The 12,297-nt window shown below is 48.2% G+C and overlaps 1 protein-coding gene across 1 annotated transcript in view; it reads left to right on the top strand.

Annotated features, from left to right (window-relative positions):
• The window catches only part of NRIP3 (nuclear receptor interacting protein 3), a 50,690-nt gene extending 45,104 nt beyond the window's left edge, over nt 1-5,586 (top strand). Inside the window, exons 6-7 of the mRNA XM_073603980.1 lie at nt 1,251-1,348; nt 4,231-5,586. Coding sequence (XP_073460081.1) covers nt 1,251-1,348; nt 4,231-4,246 — 114 coding nt within the window. The 3' untranslated portion in view covers nt 4,247-5,586. The remainder of the gene's footprint in view (nt 1-1,250; nt 1,349-4,230) is intronic.
• The last annotated feature ends 6,711 nt before the right edge of the window (nt 5,587-12,297 follow it).

The raw sequence follows: 12,297 nt of genomic DNA, 5'->3' as shown, positions 1-12,297 counted from the left end.
TTAGAGATTATTAGAAAGTGACACAGAGTTCAGAGTTCAGTAGTACTGTATGTAATGAAGAGTGCAGGGGTCAGCAGTATGTAATGTGTAGTGCAGGGGTCTGTAGTAAGTAACACAGAATTCAAATATCAGAAGGATGTGATGCAGAGTGCAGGGGTCAGTAGTATGTAATGCGAGGTGCAGAGGTCAGAAAGTAATGCAGAGTTCAAGGGTTGGTGGTATGTAAAGCAGGGAGCAGAAGTCAAGATTATATTGTGCAGAGTGCAGAGGTCAGGGATAAGTAATTCAGAATGCAGAGGCTAGAGATCAGTAGTATGTAATGCAGAGATCAGAGGTCAGTCATGGTATATAAAATAGAATGTAGGCATCAGGAGTAAGTAATGTAGTGTGCAAGGGTCAGCAGTAAGTAATGCAGTGTTCAGAGATCTAAGTATGTAATGCAGAGTGAAGAGATCAGTAGTTTGGAATGCAGGGTGCAGAGGTTGGTAGTATGTAATATGCATTTCAGAGGTCAGTAGAATATAATGCAGAGCGCAGAGGTCAGTAGTATGTAACACACAGTTCAGAGGTTAGTAGTGTGTAATGAGTGTACACACGACCAGACTTTTCGACAGCAAAGGTCCGATGGAACGAATCCGTTGGACAATTCGATCGTGTGTGGGCTTCATCTGACCTTTGCTGTTAAAAAATCAGACGGACTTTGGTGTGATCGTGTGTTGGCAAGTCCGTTTGGTCGGAACCCCGCCGAAAGTCCGTCGAAAAGTCCTTCGGAGTTCAGCCGTCGAAAAGTCCGCTCGTGTGTACACGGCATAACACACAGTTCAGAGGTTAGTAGTGTGTAATGCACAGTGTAGAGGTCAGGAACAACTAAAATTGCCCACAGCACAAATTCCCCCCTCCCTTTGCAAAAATTTACTCTTCAGAGTTCAGATGTAGCGCCGCCCCGCAGACTGAGGGAAGTCCTCCCTGGTCCCCCCTGGTTGTCTCAAAGGATAGGGTTCTCCCAGGACTTCCCCCAGCCCTATTATTCCTATTGAAGCTCTGATCTGAGGTCTGAGAGGTGGCTGGCAGGTTCAGGAGATGTTGCCTGGCACAGCGGGGGTTGCAATCTACCTGTCACATGACCTCAGCCACCAGGTAAATCGTGATCAACCTTTTACTGACCCCTATAAAATGTCCTTATCTAGTGCCTTGAGTAAGAAGGCTTTATGTTCCCTTACTATTAGTAATAAATGTGGTTCCTTTGTCAGTGTGTGATAAATCTGGACAAGAACCATCTGGAGGTGGGAAGATCAAACAAAGAGGTCCTCCCGTTTATTGCTAGCAGAAGCACGGCTAAAGAGGAACAGTAAGTATTATATGTTCTACCTGTACAGTATGTGGTGACCTGAGAGCATGGATCAGCTTATTCATTATATGCATTCTATCTTTATATTATATATATTAAATATGATATATTGTTCCATATCAGCTTGGATGTCAACCCCAACTTAATTATTCAGTTTGTTCTAGGCCCTGTGTATCATAAACAATTGCCTTTGTGTTAATAAAATCCAATAGAAGCCCATGTGATAGGATGACAACACAGAAGCCCAACTGGAAAACAGGGACATGGTGTTGTCACCCTATAACAGGAAGTGCCTGAACAAGGACCTTCTAGGCAGTATCTATCTATCTATCTATCTATCTATCTATCTATCTATCTATCTATCTATCTATCTATCTATCTATCTATCTATCTATCTATCTCCCATTGGCATCATGGGGGAAGGGGGGGGGGGGCGGCAGTCAATCTGCTCAGGTACAGCTATGTTGAAGGTTGCACATTACTGCATTATCCATGGTTTTGCAGGGTCACCCCCCCGCCAGCCCCGTCATTCCTTAGATCAGTGTTTCTCAAATCCATTCCCCATTTTGCACAGGTGATTTGATCAGTTTCACTGCCTTAGTAATTACCACAGCTGTTTAATCTGAGGGAAATCCTGAAAACATGACCTGTTGGTGTGCCTTGAGGACTGGAGTTGAGAAACACTGCCCTAGATACAGAGGAGGCACAGAGCAGAGGGAAGCTCTCCCATACATCTGCTTGGCTCTGATATGTCACTTGACTTCCCTCACGTATCTATTCTTTCCTTTCTTTTCTTTTTTTCTTTTTTGCTTTCTTTCTTTTTATCATCTGTATGTACAATTTGTGAAGGGAGGCACACAATGCTGGGGGGACAGACTGATCTGGGGGGAGGGGGATTAGACTGGGGGATATTTTGACCTGGGGGGTGGGGGGAAGTATTATACCTGGGGGACAGACTAACCTGGTAGTGATGTACTGGTGGAAAATCTACCTGGGGGGGGGTTATACTGGGGGGACAGATTGCTCTGGAGTGGGGGAAGGATTATAATGGGGGGACAGACTGACCTGGGGGAGGAGTATACTGGGGGACAAATTGACCTGGGGGAGGGGAGGATTATACTGGGGGCAGATGGACCTGGAGGGGGGGGGTACTAGGGGACAAACTGAGCTAGAGGGGGGGTTTACTGGGGGAAAGACTGAGCTGGAAGGGGGGGAGGATTTTACTGGGGGACAGACTGACCTAGGGGAGAAGTATACTGGAGGACAGATTGCCTAATGGGAGAGGAGGATTATACTGAGGGACAGATTGACCTGGAGGGTGGAAGGAGTTTACTGGGGGGAGGCAGATTGAACTGGAGGGGGGGAAGGATTTTACTGGGGGACAGACTGACCTGGAGGGGGGAAAGAATTATACTGGGGGACAGACTGACCTGGGGGAGGAATATACTGGGGGACAGATTGACCTGGAGGGGGGGGTTATACTGGGGGACAGACGGACCTGGGGAGGAGTATACTAGGGACAGATTTACCTGGGTGAGGGGAGGATTATACTGGGGGACAGATTGACCTGGAGGGGGGAAGGATTTTACTGGGGGGACAGACTGACTTGGGGGTTTACTGGGGGACAGATTGATCTGGAGGGGGGGGATTATACTGGGGGACAGACTGACCTGGGGGAGGAATATACTGGGAGACAGATTGACCTGGAGGGGGAAGAATTTTACTGAGGGACAGATTGACCTGGAGGGGGGGGGAGATTATACTGTGGGACAGACTGACCTGGGGGGGGATTAGACTGGGGGACATTTTGACCTGGGGGGTGGGGTTAAGTATTATACCTGGGGGACAGACTAACCTGGTAGGGATGTACTGGTGGAAAAACTGACCTGGGGGAGGAAAGGATTATACTGGGGGACAGATGGACCTAGAGGGAGGGGGGTTTACTGGGGGACAGACTGAGCTGGAGGGGGGCTTTACTGGGGGAAAGACTGAGCTGGAGGGGGGAGAATTTTACTGGGGGAAAGACTGACCTGGGGGGAAGTATACTGGGGGACAGATTTCCTAGTGGGAGAGGAGGATTATACTGGGGGGCAGACTGACCTGGAGAGGGGAAAGAATTATACTGAGGGACAGACTGACCTGGAGGAGGAGTAAACTGGGGGACAGATTGACCTGGAGGGGGGAAAGGATTATACTGGGGGACAGACTGACCTGGTGAGGAGTATACTAGGGACAGATTTACCTGGGCGAGGGGAGGATTATACTGGGGGACAGATTGACCTGGGGAGGAGTATACTAGGGACAGATTTTCCTGGGTGAGGGGAGGATTATACTGGGGGACAGATTGACCTGGAGGGGGGAAGGATTTTACTAGGGGGGGGACAGATTGACTTGGGGGGGGTTACTGGGGGACAGATTGACCTGGATTGGGGGGAGGATTATACTGGGGGACAGACTGACCTGGGGAGGAGTATACTAGGGACAGATTTACCTTGGTGAAGGGAGGATTATACTGGGGGGGGGGCAGATTGACCTGGAGGGGTGAAGGATTTTACTGGGGGGGACAGATTGACTTGGGGGGTTACTGGGAAACAGATTGACCTGGATTGGGGGGAGGATTATACTGGGGGACAGACTGACCTGGGGGAGGAGTATACTGGGAGACAGATTGACCTGAAGGGGGAAAAATTTTACTGAGGGACATATTGACTTGGAGGGGGGAAGGATTATACTGTGGGACAGACTGACCTGGGGGGTGGGTTCATAGTACTTGGGGCCATTTGCACCCCAGACACAGCTCAGGCCTTATTCATAAATTCTGAGATAACATTGTTCATCTGTAACCCAATGCCGTTGCTATAACCAATCGTCTTTTGTATCAGCCCATCAGATGCATAATCGGAGGAAGAGCGCCAACCAAGCCAGGAGCGCCGCCATCATCAGCAGATCAGATGGAAGCTCGTGTGTCCTCGTGTGTATCCAGATCCGAGTCTCTCTGTGCTTTTTATACCCATCCCCCGCCACCCCTGATTCTATATCACTGTTACCATTTTTTACTAGATGTATTTTACTATGCTGGAATTTCTAGATAACGACACGCACTGTACTCTGAGGTGAGCCTCATACTTCTACGGATCTGTAAAGTGAACCTGTCACCAGACTTCTTTTATATGTAAAAGGTGACGCCTGTATACATGGGGACTCCAGACAGAACTATCATTGGAGCCAATAGGAAGCAAACAGCCATAAGATTTCTGAAAAAAAATATCCAATTCTTATCTGTTCGGTAAAGTTGTAGCAAAATTTCCATTTTTAATAATGTTCCCTGGAACTGGCTGCTGAAAGCCCATCAGTTTATTTGGCACCATTAGTTAAAGAGTACCTGTCACTGACAAAGGGCTACTGGGGCCTGGAGAAACCTGCCAGTATATTCTCACATTCTGGATTGAAGAGACCCTGTCACTTACCTGTAGCAAAAAGAATACTTACCTCTCACACCACTAGAACTCCCTTCCATTGGTGACAACCATCCCCTAAGTCTGTTGGGAATGACAACCGCTAGAGCATCGGTCTCTTGGGTCCCACTGGTTCCTCCTGCTCCTCCATATCATTACTGGTCACAGGAGGGTATATTATATTAAAGAAAAGGTGGGTATAATACACAATGCTATACTCACTGACTTAAACTGTTACTATGTTGCAGATTTAGCTCTACAACATAGTAACAATTAATATGGTGTGTCTTATAGTGTGTATTGAGCTTTAAGCTGGTCAAACACAGAAGTTAACGTATTTAGTTCTTGATGAACCATCCGAAACTGGAGCCATTGATGGCCTTGTCGGCATCCTCCCACCTGACATCCTTCCATCTGAAAAGTTTCAGCCGAACAGTGGCTGCATCCACTCAGATGCAGCCCCTGTTCAGGTACTCTGAAAGCCATGGGTGCCATGGCTATCAGCTTACAATAACCAGCAGGGGTGATTGGTTCATCCAAGCTGCTTAGTGTGGATGGGGGAATCAATAGATTTCTTTCATTCAGTATGTGGCCAGCTTTATTGGCTTCCCTATAATCTTCACATTCTGACACTTCCAAGTGTGTCAGATTTCTGCGTACTCAATCCTCCTGCTAGCTATGTCATTATCATGCTCTCCTGACACCATCCACTGCTCTACTGACACCGTCCACTGCCCTACTGACACCGTCCACTGCTCTACTGACACCGTCCACTACCCTACTGACACCGTCCACTGCTCTACTGACACCGTCCACTACCCTACTGACACCGTCCACTGCTCTACTGACACCGTCCACTACCCTACTGACACCGTCCACTGCTCTACTGACACCGTCCACTACCCTACTGACACCGTCCACTGCTCTACTGACACCGTCCACTGCTCTACTGATACCGTCCACTGCTCTACTGACACCGTCCACTGCCCTACTGACACCGTCCACTGCTCTACTGACACCGTCCACTGCCCTACTGACACCGTCCACTGCTCTACTGACACCGTCCACTGCTCTCCTGACACCGTCCACTGCCCTACTGACACCGTCCACTGCTCTACTGACACCGTCCACTGCCCTACTGACACCATCCACTGCTCTACTGACACCATCCTCTGCCCTACTGACACCGTCCACTGCTCTACTGACACCGTCCACTGCTCTACTGACACCGTCCACTGCTCTACTGACACCGTCCACTGCCCTACTGACACCGTCCTCTGCTCTACTGACACCGTCCACTACCCTACTGACACCGTCCACTGCTCTACTGACACCGTCCACTACCCTACTGACACCGTCCACTGCTCTACTGACACCGTCCACTACCCTACTGACACCGTCCACTGCTCTACTGACACCGTCCACTACCCTACTGACACCGTCCACTGCTCTACTGACACCGTCCACTGCTCTACTGATACCGTCCACTGCTCTACTGACACCGTCCACTGCCCTACTGACACCGTCCACTGCTCTACTGACACCGTCCACTGCCCTACTGACACCGTCCACTGCTCTACTGACACCGTCCACTGCTCTCCTGACACCGTCCACTGCCCTACTGACACCGTCCACTGCTCTACTGACACCGTCCACTGCCCTACTGACACCATCCACTGCTCTACTGACACCATCCTCTGCCCTACTGACACCGTCCACTGCTCTACTGACACCGTCCACTGCTCTACTGACACCGTCCACTGCTCTACTGACACCGTCCACTGCCCTACTGACACCGTCCTCTGCTCTACTGACACCGCCCACTGCTCTACTGACACCGTCCTCTACTCTACTGACACTGTCCACTGCTCTACTGACATCATTCATTGCTCTACTGACACCGTCCACTGCTCTACTGACACCGTCCTCTGCTCTACTGACACCGTCCTCTGCTCTACTGACACCGTCCACTGCTCTACTGACACCGTCCACTGCTCTACTGACACCGTCCTCTACTCTGCTGACACTGTCCACTGCTCTACTGACATCATTCATTGCTCTACTGACACCGTCCTCTGCTCTACTGACACCGTCCTCTGCTCTACTGACACCGTCCTCTGCTCTACTGACACCGTCCACTGCTCTACTGACACCGTCCACTGCTCTACTGACACCGTCCTCTACTCTACTGACACTGTCCACTGCTCTACTGACATCATTCATTGCTCTACTGACACCGTCCTCTGCTCTACTGACACCGTCCTCTGCTCTACTGACACCGTCCTCTGCTCTACTGACACCGTCCACTGCCCTACTGACACCATCCACTGCCCTACTGACACCGTCCACTGCCCTACTGACACCGTCCACTGCTCTACTGACACCATCCTCCTCCCTACTGGCAAAGTCCACTCCCCTACTGACACCGTCCTCCTCCCTACTGGCAAAGTCCACTCCCCTACTGACACCGTCCACTGCTCTACTGACACTGTCCACTGCTCTACTGACACCATCCTCCTCCCTGTTGGCAAAGTCCACTCCCCTACTGACACCGTCCTCTGCTGTACTGACACCGTCCATTGCCCTACTGACACCGTCCCCTACTGACACCGTCCACTACCCTACTGACACCGTCCTCTGCTCTACTGACACCATCCACTGCTCTACTGACACCGCCCACTGCCCTACTGACACCAACCTGTGTGGCTGTGTGCAAGAGCTGAAGGGATAGTGCCGTAGCAGTCTGGAGGGGGATGGACAGCGTACAGCAGGGGAGATGCAAAAATCGGACATACCTGGAAGTGTCAGAGAGTGCAACACAGTTACAATACGATCCATCAGTGGGGCTAATAGTGAGTGTTATCCCTGCCTTTTCCTATGCAGGAGTCAGATATAGACACGTGGTAACAGGGTCTCTTTAATCTGCTCCAAACTTTTCAGGGGCCCTAAGATGAAAGAATATTTTTGTACAGAGTATAGACTAAAAATCAGAGGAAGGTGATCGACCCTCTATACCCTATATATATTATAGAGAATTTTATTGTATAAAATGACGACCAGTTGGTAATTTTCCTATAAATGATTCCATTCACATTCACATCTGCCTAAATTATTTTATCTTTCACTAAGAAGATGCTTTGGTGTTCATATACAAATTGCTGAGTGTTTTTTTTTGTTTTTGTTTTTTGTTTTCTTTTTTACTTTATGTTGTATGGAAGTTTAGACTTTTGTGCTGTTAAGAGTTAAAGTATCATCCATGTGTCCTATACAGGATGTGTGCATGCCCCCTCTAGTGGCCAGCTGTATATCAGACAATGTGATTGGCATCCTGCTTAAAGCGGAGTTCCACAAAAAAATGGAACCTCCGCTTTTCGGAACCTTCCCTCCCTCCGGTGGACCTAAGATAAGATACATTTTTTAATGATAAATGCATCTCTGCTAAGTAAAGTGTCATATTTCCAGGTATTTAATACCACTTACAGAAATCACAGTACCCCCCCTCTCTGTTCACAGTACTCCCTCTGATCACAGTACTCCCTCTGATCACAGTACTCCCTCTGATCACAGTACTCCCTCTGAGCATAGTACCCCCCCTCCCCCTGATTACAGTACACCCCCTGATCACAGCACATCCCCTCTGTTCACAGTACTCCCCCTCTGATCACAGTACCCCCCCCCCCCACTCTGATCACAGTACTTCCCCCTCTGATCACAGTACACCCCCCGATCACAGTACTCCCCCCTCTGATCACAGTACCCCCCACTCTGATCACAGTACCCCTTCTCTGATCACAGTACTCCCCCCTCTGATCACAGTACTCCCCCCTCTGATCACAGTACACATCCTGATCACAGTTCTCCCCCCTCTGAACACAGCACCCCCCCTCTGATCACAGTACACCCCCTGATCACAGTATCCCCCCTCTGTTCACAGTACCCCTTCTCTGATCACAGTACTCCCCCCTCTGAACACAGTACACCCCCTGATCACAGTTCTCCCCCCTCTGAACACAGCACCCCCCCTCTGATCACAGTACACCCCCTGATCACAGTATCCCCCCTCTGTTCACAGTACCCCTTCTCTGATCACAGTACTCCCCCCTCTGAACACAGTACTCCCCCCTCTGATCACAGTACCCCCCACTCTGATCACAGTACCCCTACTCTGATCACAGTACTCCCCCCTCTGATCACAGTACACATCCTGATCACAGTTCTCCCCCCTCTGAACACAGCACCCCCCCTCTGATCACAGTACACCCCCTGATCACAGTATCCCCCCTCTGTTCACAGTACCCCTTCTCTGATCACAGTACTCCCCCCTCTGAACACAGTACCCCCCCTCTGATCACAGTAAACCCCCTGATCACAGTACCCCCCCATTACATTACTCCCCCTGATTACACTATTCCCTCTGATCAAAGTACACCCCTTAATCATAGTACACCCCCTGATCACAGTTCTCCCCTCTCTTATCAGAGTGCTCCCCCCTCAGTACTTTACGTGATGACAATACTTCCCCCCACTGATGACAGTACTCTCCCCCAGATGACAGAGTACTCCCCCCCCCCCTTTCCAAGACCAAATTTATTGAGAAATCAATCATCCATAAAATGAATACAGCTTACATGTTTCAGCCTGAAAGGGACATAGGGAATGTTTATACATGCGTAACCTCTAAAAAAAAAATGCCATGCATTGCACATGGCTGTACCGCCTGATGAGAGTGACAGTGGGTATAATATTTGTCCATCTGTTGTCTTTGTAGCCTAAGGGGAAGTGGTTGGAAAGGGGGTTTAAAATGCAACTCGGCCGCTTGCTTTTTACTGCCCTCCAACTGCAAAGATAAACAAGCCTCGTACACACGCTTAGGTTTTCGGACGACCGAACGTCCCTTTTTTGTGGCATGCTAGTCTCATGTCTAAAGTGAAGAGGTTACTCACAATACGAACATTTTCATATGACAGAATACAACGTCAGAAGGGATGTAACGTGTTGAATAGTTTTGTATGTATTCTTTCGTTTCTGAGCATGCGTAGTCTCACTTTGTTTCAGACGAAAACAGTACTAATGAAATGAAAATCGGACAAAAATCCAGCTTTAGTCATCGCTATCTACTAAATAGCACAGCTGATCCAAGTACCCTTCTACACAATTCTGGGAGGAGCAGCCAATTACCCAGCTGTGCACAAAAGAAACAAAGTCTCTTTATGAAAATAGAGGAAACCTTGTAATAATGTATCAAACAAAACTCTCATACAAATGTTACGTAAAAATTCCAGGAAAACACATGAGAAAATAGACGTCTCAGGAGACCTCTGGAAGTTTGTGGCTCCAGAGATTGGACTTTGGTCAAAACATCTACAACAAGGTCCAGCAAAAACACTGGACCATGGAAGAGAGGAGAGGAGAAGCACACATGGGGGAATATAGTAATTCCGCTTGTAGCTGGAGTGTTGGGAAAACTCCGAAGGATCTTTAAAAGAGAAGTATGGGTAAAGCATTTTGGGCCATACTTCCCTTGTGGGTCAGAGAAGTGCCCTCCTGTAACCCAGAATCCGCTAACAGCGGGCTAAAGCATCTCACACGTGTTCAAGTCCAGCAACACAAACAGAAGCTTGTACTTCCAAAAGACCCAACACAAGCAACGTATGCAGCACTTCATAGTGAAGAATGCAAATACCTGTATGTAAGTAGGTGCAGTCTACTTTCTCCACTGCAGGTGGCGCTCTGTGCAGCGGCACTGCAGTTGAAGGGGAAGTCAAGAGGAACATATTTCCTCTATGGTTTCCTGGGTCATTGGGGAAGCATCCAATTTGATGTTGCTGCCCCATGTGACTCTGGTGGCCATCTTGGGTCAGACACAGCCTATTTAAGGCCTTGGCTATCAGGTTTGGCACACATTTGCGAGTTAGTACAGTAGGGGACAGGTACCCCACCTGCTAGCAGTAGGGGAAGGTTCCTGGTGAGGAGGGAAAGCGTAGGCTTTGCAACCTCTCTGGACACTTTCCTGCTTATGGAAAAAGACGGCCAGGTCGCATTCTTCCCCTTCTACAGACAGTCAGCTACAGTCTGCTATCTACAAATTGTTGGAATTGTCAGTGTTCCCAGTTGGGCTGCCTTCCCACTGGGTATTTTGTGAACTATCTCCGCATTATTTCAATACAAGTTTTTTCACTGCACTGGGACTGAGTGTGTTATGCCACACTGCACCCCATCTACATGTACATATGAGAGACTAAACAACCCCTCAGACAACATATTGTCCAACATAGGAGGACAAATTCTACATGTCAAGACTCCTCCTCAAGGAAAAGCAACATAGTGAGGTTCACATTTTGGACATAGAGGAAAATTGGTTCACAAGGGGCGTGAAAGAGGCTGTCTACATCAAACTAGAACAACCATCATCAGGGGTGAGGGCCTTCTACACCATCTGTCTTCTTCATACTGTATACTGCCATTTTAAGAACTGTACCTCAGAAATTTGAAAACAATTTATACCTTCAACCATGTGAGTTGAAGGATTTACACCTATGCAGATTTCTTCACACCAAGGATGGGAAGATACTAAACTAGAGCAGGGGGTTCCACAACAATCAACATCTACACATTCCATTGTGGTTGGATTTACAGTAGCCTTTCCCAAACTTTTTACAATTGAGAGAACTTTTAAATAATTTTGAGGTCACAGGGAACCCCTGCTAAAATGATAAATTAGCCACAACACATTGGTGATGAATAAGAGAAGGACCGTCTTACGTTGGTGGTCATTGAGAAGACTGTCCATTACAATGGTGGTCAGTGTAGTGCCACTATTTAATGAAAGTGGGAAGCATTCTCCTAAATCCGGCCTTAGACCTGTAGAAATTTTGTTAACATTTCTGAAGGAGAAAGTGTAAACATCGCTCATCTAACCATTCAGTGGGGCCTTCATGAATTTGACTAATTTTACACAGTTTTTCATTTGAGTACCATTTTTCGTAGAACAAACACTCTACTGGATTAACATAAAGAAATAATTCTGGACGGCTGCACTTCCAAAAATCCTTTTATTGAAGCTTCATATTACAAGTGGTTGACAGATGGAGCAGGGGACAAAGAGGTAGACGCATTTCGCGCAAATGTTAGCGCTTAGTCATTACCTATTGGAACTAGTCACCACAATCACCTATATGATATTATATAGGTGATTGTGGTGACTAGTTCCAATAGGTAATGCCTAAGCGCTAACATTTGCTCGAAACACGTCTACCTCTTTGTCCTCTGCTCCATATGTCAACCACTTAACTTCTTTACTCTTCTGTACCATGTCAGGTTTGTGAGGTCTCCGTACCGGTAGTTTGGTTCCCGTTACTTTTGGAGGGAACTGACCGCTAGGGAGGGAGCCAGTTCACCAACCCCATTCACTACCAGAGGACCTGTTACCGTCGCCATATTTCCACGCTTTATGACCAGCTGCTATTCACTTCCCATCAGTTCTTGGTTACCCAT

Source organism: Aquarana catesbeiana, linkage group LG11, assembly GCF_042186555.1.
Source record: "Aquarana catesbeiana isolate 2022-GZ linkage group LG11, ASM4218655v1, whole genome shotgun sequence".
Lineage (NCBI taxonomy): Eukaryota > Metazoa > Chordata > Amphibia > Anura > Ranidae > Aquarana > Aquarana catesbeiana.
This window is presented reverse-complemented; position numbering and strand designations above follow the sequence as displayed.